At 61.2% G+C, this 8,195-nt stretch overlaps 1 protein-coding gene across 4 annotated transcripts in view; it reads right to left on the bottom strand.

Annotated features, from left to right (window-relative positions):
• Positions 1–8,195, bottom strand: part of FBLN2 (fibulin 2) — a 105,591-nt gene that overhangs the window by 10,411 nt on the left and 86,985 nt on the right. For 2 of the 4 annotated variants that reach the window (XM_024763430.1, XM_024763429.1), the window contains 5 exons: positions 7,431–7,640; positions 6,726–6,839; positions 6,132–6,233; positions 4,114–4,254; positions 1–131 (listed from right to left, as the gene is read on the bottom strand). In XM_024763430.1, coding sequence (XP_024619198.1) covers positions 1–131; positions 4,114–4,254; positions 6,132–6,233; positions 6,726–6,839; positions 7,431–7,640 — 698 coding nt within the window. The remainder of the gene's footprint in view (positions 132–4,113; positions 4,255–6,131; positions 6,234–6,725; positions 6,840–7,430; positions 7,641–8,195) is intronic. The other 2 variants (XM_024763431.1, XM_024763432.1) reach the window with 1 other exon arrangement.

Genomic DNA, 8,195 nt, shown 5'->3' on the forward strand with positions numbered 1-8,195 from the left:
GCACTCGCCATCCTTGAGCGTGTAGCCGGACTCACAGGTGAGAGCCTTGTAGCAGCGGAAGGAGCCCACCGTGTTCATGCAATGCTCGCCCCGGCTGCACGTGTGCAGGTCCGTCACGCACTCATTGATGTCTGCGGGGAGAGTGAGGCCGTCAGAGGCTGCGGGGCGCTCCCGGTACGGCGCACGCGCTGCCGGCCAGCCGGCCCTGCCCTCAAGGTACTCACTTCCCAGAGAGCAGCACGGTCTGTGCAACCACCCGTTCAACAAAGATCTATGGAACACGTACCATGGCCCCAGGGGCACATGGTGAACGGGACAGACAGAAAGTCTGCCATGGCGCGGGACACTCAGAGCGGGGGGGACAGCAGACAGACAAACCTAAGAGGGAGGGCGGTCCTGAGTCTTGTGCAAGAGAGAGCGAAGGAGACCAGGAGTGGGAGGTGCAGGGGGCGGAGGCACGAAGGATGCTCAGGGCAGAGGACACTCCAGCAAAGCATTTGAGGAGGTGCCAGAATGAGCCGAGCACGTATCTTAGGCAGAGGGGACAGGCCGCCAGGCAGGCTCAGGCTCTGGCCCAGAGGGGTGTGACTGGGGCGGGAGAGGAGAGTGTTAGGAGATGCGGGGGAGGTGGGAGCCATCGAGGGCTCCAGCAGAGGAGGAAAGTGGGCTGACTTATTGGTAACAGGGTCCCCTGGCTGAGTGCAAATACTCCAGGGGTGAGGGTCTGTTAGACTAGGAGACGATGGGGCTTAGGCTGCCGCCCACGGAGGCGAGGAGAAGCAGTCGGGTCCTGGAAGTGCTGTGAAGGTCAAACCGACAGGATCTATGATGGATGCAACGAAGGAGAGAGAAAACGAGGAGCCCACTGGTCTTGGCAAAGCTTTCTGGACGAGCAGCTCTACAGCTGGGGGCCCAGCACCCGGGCTGGGGCCAGCTGGGAGGAGTAGGCTCACGGCGGAAGGTTGGGAGCCCTTGACGTCACACTGGGCTTGAGGATCAAGCGGCAGCCAGAGGCCTGCCTCGGAGCTCATGGAAGGGGTCTGAGGCGAGACATTGACTTGGGAGTGGTCACTGCTGAGGTCACCGGGGGGCCGAGTACTGACGCCTGGGATGCGCAGGTGGGGAGGGGAGAAGCCAGCAAAGGAGGGAAAGAAGTAGCATCAGGGAGGGCGGAGGAGACCCAGAGAGGTGGCCAAGTCAGACGTCCCTGCAGGTGGGCAGGAGACACCCCGTGTCTCTGCCACGCTCCACCTGGCAAGGGAGGTACAGCAGTCGTGCGGATTCGTTCATTCACTGGACACACCTTAACGAGCAGCTATTCTGTGCTAAGCCCAGGTGGCCTAGAGGTGTGTCACAGCCTCTGCCCCCAAGGAACTGCCAGTCGGCAGGCAGGGAGAGAAGACAGGTCAGGTGGAGACGCTGGGGAGGAAAGCTGCACAGCCCCGGGCTCAGGCCAGAGCACTGCCCGCTGTGGGCCCTGCGCTGTCAGAGCTGCTCTCAGGGACAGTCATGTCTGAGCTGAGCCTACCGGGATGACAAGGACCACGTGGAGAGGAGGGGTACAGGGCTGTGGGGCAAGAGACTGTCCCAAACTCACAGGTGCACCAACTGGTGTACAGGCCCGGCCAAGGCTGGTTGGGTGGGGAAGAGGAGGAAAAGGGACAGTTCTGGTCCGTGGTTTCCGAGGAAGGGTTGCCTGGGCCAGACAGAGACTTCTGATTTATAAGCTGGATTGACAGAGAGAGATACATTCTCAGGAGCCCAGAAACGTCATGGGCCAGAAGCGCCCCCTAGCCTGGGAGGAATCATGGTGAGAGATGACAGCAGACCCCACTGATTGTGTGGCTCACTTAGGGATAGGGCGGCTTACGGGAACTGCCCTCGATCCCCCAGTGATACTGCTTCACGGATAAGGAACTAGGTCTCACAGAGGGGATGTGACTGAAGTCTCCCAGCCTGCACGGGACAACAGCGAGAACAGAACCCAGAGCGCCCAGCCCTTTCCCCACTGCTGCAGAGTGGGCCCCAGAGACGGGGCTCCCATCGTCTCAAAGCCAAGCCCACCTGGAACACTATTCCCAGGGCCCAAGATGTTCCTCAAAGGACAGGGCACAAAAGGCCAACAGCAAAGCACAGGGGATTCCCCACAGAGGTCACCTGTCTGTTAGAGGTCCTGTGGACTTGGCACTGCCCAATACTGTCCCACTTCAGCTTACATTCCTCCAGTGATGGGGGGCTCACTACCTCTGCAGGCTGCCTCAGTATAACACATCTGTTGAATCACAATCATGGCATCAAACACTAGCAAGTTCTTTACATGGACTCATGTAACCGCCACAGTGACCCTCTGAGGTAGACATTAGTCCTCTCTTTTCACAGGTGAGGAAACTGAGGTTCAGAGAGATCAAATGACTGGTCTCAGGTCCTACAACTAGAAAGCGGCAGAGCCAGGATTTGAACCCAGCCAGTCTGGCTGCAGAGGCCACACTCTCAACCCGGGCACCCGTCTCCCATCTCACCAGCCAGGGTTAATAGAACATGCCTGGAGCTCACAAACGCACCGCAGAAGACACGTCTGTGGATGAGCAAGTGATGGAAAGAACGAGTGCTCACAGATGAGATGAACACATAAGTGGAACACAAGGACGAAGAGGAGACTGGGGTCCGTGCCGGATGATAAGGAAGGAAAGGCTGAAAGAATGACTATAAACTTTGCTGAATGGAATGCACCTCTGCTCTTTCATCCCAGAACCCATTTTCCAGCTGCCCGGCGACCCTTTTCAGGACAAGGTCTTCTCTCCAGGCCGCCAGGGAACCCTGCACGCCCGCGTCCTGGGAGGGTGCTCACAGGGTGGACCGCCTTTTCCCAGACACACACAGACACGACCCGGACGGGAGGAGCTGCCTCGCCACTGACAAGCAGGCTCCAGAGGGCGCATGTTGGGCCGGGGGCTGGAGGCCAGGGGCACACATGTCTGCAGCGGCCACTCCGCTGCCCGGCGGCGGGGGGTGAGGAAGAGGACACGTCCAGGTTGGGCGTGGTCCCCAAGCACAAGGACGACACGCGGGGGTCTGGGCACGTGCAGTGCAGTTCCCACCTCCACATGTTTGTTGCAGCCGTTCCTTCCTCCCTCACGCCCCTCCCAACTCCCAAACCCCCTTCGTCCTTGGAGACACGTGCACACGCCACCTTCTCCAGGGAGTGTGTCCAGACGCTGCCAGCTGGAATGGCCTCTCCCTTGGCCTCTCGTGTCCCTGCCACAGCATGTCCCAGTCTGCCCCGAGCCCCCGCTACCCTGGGTCTATCTCTGTTCAGGTCCAAGATGTTTCCTCCACGAAAACACCAGACCCCCAGCCATGGGAGAACAGCAAGTCCTCGCTGCCCACAGAGCAGGCCTGGAGCCCCAGCCCTGGCCCACAAGGGCACCGAGAGGCAGGAGGGCAGGCGCATGACTGGGCACCAGCCCATCCGTGCACAGGCCGGGACCTGGGTACCAGCCCAGGCCAGGCCTCCGAGCCCCGAGGTTAGAGGTGAGGAAACAGGCTCAGAGAGGCGAGCACTACTGCTCAGGGTCACACAGCAAATGGACGCCTAGCTGGGGTGTTTGCCTCTGAAGGGGCTCTGGCCGCATCTAAGGACAATCTCAGCAGCTGAGGTAAATGCACACTGTGCCCCGGGCTCTGGCTACGCGATACACACGTCACATCACCTCCAAATGGGGAGCAGTGCCCTCAGTGCTCCCTTTTCACAGATGATAAAACGGAGGCTTGGGAGGAAGTTCAAGCCCACAGAGATACTAGGGGGTCCTGCTTCGAACCCAGGCCTCCCTATCCTGCTGCCCACACGTCTCAATGACCTCATTTCAATGACCAGCCAGGTCACACCTCAGACAAAGTTCTGACTCAGGCACGTCCCTGGGGAAAGCAGCTTCCCGGTGGCGTCGGTGGAGAAGCAGGACACGAGGGGCACGACATGGAGCATGGGGTGGCGGGCCGTGCTGAGAGCTCACATGCAAAGGGCAGGCCCTTTAGCATGTGGCTGCAGTGTGGCAGGCTTGGCGTGGAGCGGGGCAGGGAGCCGTGACGGTGGCGGCAAGCGGGGCTCTGGCTTACCCACGCACTTCCTGTGTGCATTGAGGATAAAGCCCTCGGCACAGAGCACTGTGTGGTTGACACAGTAGAAGGATCCCAGGGTGTTCACACAGAACTGTCGCCAGCTACAATCGTGAGTGCCCAGCAGGCACTCGTCTTGGTCTAGTGACGGCCGCGGGAGGAAAAACAGAAGGGCCGTTAGAGCAGCGTGGCCCCCAGTGACAGATGGGGAGACTGAGACCCAGACGGGCAGGGACCTGCCCAGGACCTCCCAGCCCATCACTGGTCCCTCTGGGCTTTGGGCCCAAGTCTGAGTTTGTCCAGTTGAAAGATGTCAGAGCAGGAGCCCTAGCAGAGACAGGTGGTAAAGTGAAGCTCAGAGAGGGTAGACAGCCTCTCCAGGGTCACACAGCGGGTGGGACCAGAGGCCGTCTCCCACCCATGCTCTGGAGACCCTCTACCTCCACAGGCAGCCACGGGAGCCACACAATGGCAGGAGCTGCAAACCTAAGTGCTTAGGGGGCCAGGCTGGAGACATAAACAGGAGAAGGGGCCAAGGGGGCTCTAGGGCACTGCAGGGCCTGTGCTCTGTCGAAAGGGAGACCAAGGCTGTGGGCTCCTTGTGGACAGATGTTACAAAGTTTCAAGAAAAACCTGAAATTTGGACATTTAAAAAAAAGTCTTGAGCTGTCACTGCTGGTAACTTGTTTGATTATTTTAAACAGATGATAAAATAAATATCATCTGCAGGGCTCCTCTGCGGGGCAGGCTACACCCACAAAACGCCCTCTGCATCCTCTGGCCTGGACCCCACAGCCTCTACCACTGGGGGCGCTGCAGAGAGAAAGGGAGGCCTGGAGGGATAGGGACACAGGCCCATGGCCTGAAGGAGTCCCAACCCAGAAGAGATACAGTCCTCATGTCTTCAGGGCCCTGGGAGATGAGAAGCAAAGCCAGATCTGCCCCCACCATCTGAGAGAAAGGCCTGTCAGTCACCACCACGCTGTGTGCTCTGGGCAAGTGTCCTGTCCTCTCTGGGCATGAGGATGGTTTTCATCCACACCAGAACAGTCCTGGGCAATCGGCTAGAGGTGGGTTTCGGCTTCTGACAGGGATGTGGGTCTCTTCCCAGGCAGACTTAACCCTGTTACCCATGGACCCAAACCAGGTTCATGTCTCCTGAACTTGAACCTGAAACTAAAGCATTTCCTAGACCATCTGCACGCTGTCTGCCTGCCCTGTCTCCACACACAAGGAGGTGCTCAAGGTGTCATCCACTGTGGGAACCACCCCAGCAGGTGTCAGATCCGATGCCCCCCAGTTCACAGGGGGAGGTCCCAGCCCGCAGAGACCCCATCGGGACAAGACCCAGACTGAGCGGGTTCGTAAGTGAGGGAGGCCTGTGCTTTTCAACCTTCTTCGGCCCTTCTGTGAAGGCAGAGTCTCCAACATCCACCGTCCCTCCTTGACTTCAGAACTGAGAATGTACCCTCGGCTGGGGCTGCCTCTCCCCAGCCTTGTTCCCCATGGAGGCCAGCCGGGGCGATGTCCTGCCACAGGACGACAGGGCAGGCACTGCCCTCTGTCGGTTCCACCCGTGGCTGGGACGGGAGCAAGGCGGTCACAAACCCAGTCAGGCCACTCAGATGGGGTGACCCTCGAGGACAGAGCTAGTCAGAGCGTGACCCAGGGAGTCTCGGGCCTCCCCCCATCCAAGACCTACTAGGTCAGACCCCTGGGGCCATGTGGACTTCTCAGGATCCTGTGGTCCCAGGCCCACAGGTGACCTGTTGCACACTGAAGTTTGCAGAGGCCTGCTCCAGGGAGTGGGGGGGCCGCGGCCAGCCCGTGTGCCCACCTGGGCTGCACGCACACCTGGCACGTGATGTGGGCAGACGCAGCTGTTTCAGCTTTGCAGCTGGTTGTCATGGCAGCCACACCTGCTCCCCGCTCACCAGCACAGCGAGGTTTGGCCCTGGAACACCTCCCCCGCTCCGGGCCCACTCAGCTGTGCGGGGCCCACGGCAGGGGGGGCTCACCTTCACAGGACACGCCGTCCGCCATGATGGCATAGCCGGGGAAGCAGGAGCACATGGCGGTGTCCCCGACCACGCTGCACACCTGCTTGCAGGGCCCGTTGTCTGCGAGGAAACCGCACAGACGTCAGAGACCACGAGGCTCCGGCCTACAGGGCACCCCACTCCTGCCCCTTTCAAGAGGTCACCCCTTCAACCCGCTCACACACCGGCTGGTGTCTGGGACCTCCCCCAACACGCCCCTCCCTCAAGTAACAGGGATGCGGGTGAGGAGGAGGCAGGAGGACGGAGGGGAGGAGAGGAAGGGTGCAGAGAACGCCCGCATGTATCTGAACGCGGCCTCCGTGATGCCTGGGCAAGCAAGGATTGTACTCTCTCCGTTTTACAGAAAGCGGGGCTGAAAGCGGCTGATGGGCCATCCTGGGGTCACCCACGCCTGCCCCAGGCTGCACCCCCCATTCTCACCTCTCACAGCTCCTCACCCAACCTCCGACGGCGAGGCCAACCGACCCCCCGAGCCCGAGAAGCAGCACACGGTGGGGCCACCCCGCACACGCCCAGCCCAGAGGGCTCCCCGCCTGCCCACGGTCAGCTTACCTTTGCAGGTGTTGGGCTGCGGCACGGGCAGCGCGATGGTGTTGGGGACCACCTGGGAGGATTCGGGCCTCAGCGCTGACTCCTCGGCGGCCTCCGGCTTGGGGCGGTCACCGTCTGTCACGGACAGAGCAGACAGGAGGGGGGTCTCGCGTCTTCAGGCAGCCTCGGGCCCTAACAGGCACCATGCCGGGCTCTCGAGGTCGGGGGGCGGCTCATTTTACCCACCCCCATCCACCCCACGGGAGAGGAAACTGAGGTTCAGGGAGGGACGCACCTCAGGCCAGATCCGTCTCACAGCTAATCGGGGCAGGGAGGGTGGAGGAGGACCTGTCTGTGGCCTCAAATGAATCTACCCCGGGAAGCTGGCAGGGGGAGAGTCCTCCCAGACCAGGTGCCGGAGCCTGACCGCCACGGGCCCGGTACTGGGGACGCGGCTAGGTAGGCGAGGGCCTCCGTGGCCCAGGTCCTGGCCCTGCACTTGAATCCAGGGTGGGCCGCTGGGGCTGCCCTGCAGATGGAGCCCCAGGAGGGAGCCCGTCTGCCTGGCCTCACAAACCCATCGCTGGGGACCCTCGGCACCGGTGGGTTCCACAGTGTGGGGTGGCGGGAGGCGAAGTCCCCCACGGTCCCCACCCGAGGAACACCACGCTCTGCGGTCAAGATCAGCCCCGCCCCAGCACCTCCCCCGACCGTCCGGGCCCTCACCTGGGCGGCAGGTACGGCCATCGTCCTGCAGCGAGAAGCCGGGAAAGCAGGCACAGTGGTAGGAGCCCACGGTGTTGATGCACAGGTGTTGGCACAGCTCCCCCGGGAGGAGCAGGCACTCATCCTGGTCGTCACCGGGCAGGCTGTTGGGCAGCTCAGTCTCCGTGCCCAGTGACAGGGCCTCCCGGCTCGTCAACTCTGCCTCTGAAACTGGGGCAGGGGTCCATGCTCATGGTGAGACCCAGGCTGGCCCTAGCAAGTGGTTGGGACCACAGGCCCTCAGGAAACCAGATCAAGTCTTCACCAGAACCTTCTGTGTGCTCAGCTGAGACAGCACGATGAAGGACGGATGGGTGGGTGGATGGGCGGATGGGCGGATGGATGGACGGGTGAAGGATGGATGATGGATGAATGGAGGGGTGGGTGGATGGGTAGATGGATGGGTAAGTGGATGGGTGGGTAGATGGAAGGAAGAATAGACGGGTGGATGGTGGATGGAGGGTGGACAGAGAGGTGGATAGAGGGGTGGGTGGACGGAGGGGTGGATAGAGGGGCGTGCGTGGGTAGGCGGATGGATGGACGGGACGGAGGGGTTGGGGGGTGGATGGAGGGTTGGGTGTGGAGGTGGATGGAGGGGTGGACGGATGTGTGAATAGATGGATGAGAGGATGGGGGAATGAGTGGTGCAGTGATGGACCAGAGGATGGGAGGGGGATGTGTGAAATGGATGGGTGGATGGGGAGGAAGAAGTATGGATATGTATGT

Source organism: Neophocaena asiaeorientalis, unplaced genomic scaffold (genome assembly GCF_003031525.2).
Source record: "Neophocaena asiaeorientalis asiaeorientalis breed wild unplaced genomic scaffold, Neophocaena_asiaeorientalis_V1.1 scaffold433, whole genome shotgun sequence".
NCBI lineage: Eukaryota > Metazoa > Chordata > Mammalia > Artiodactyla > Phocoenidae > Neophocaena > Neophocaena asiaeorientalis.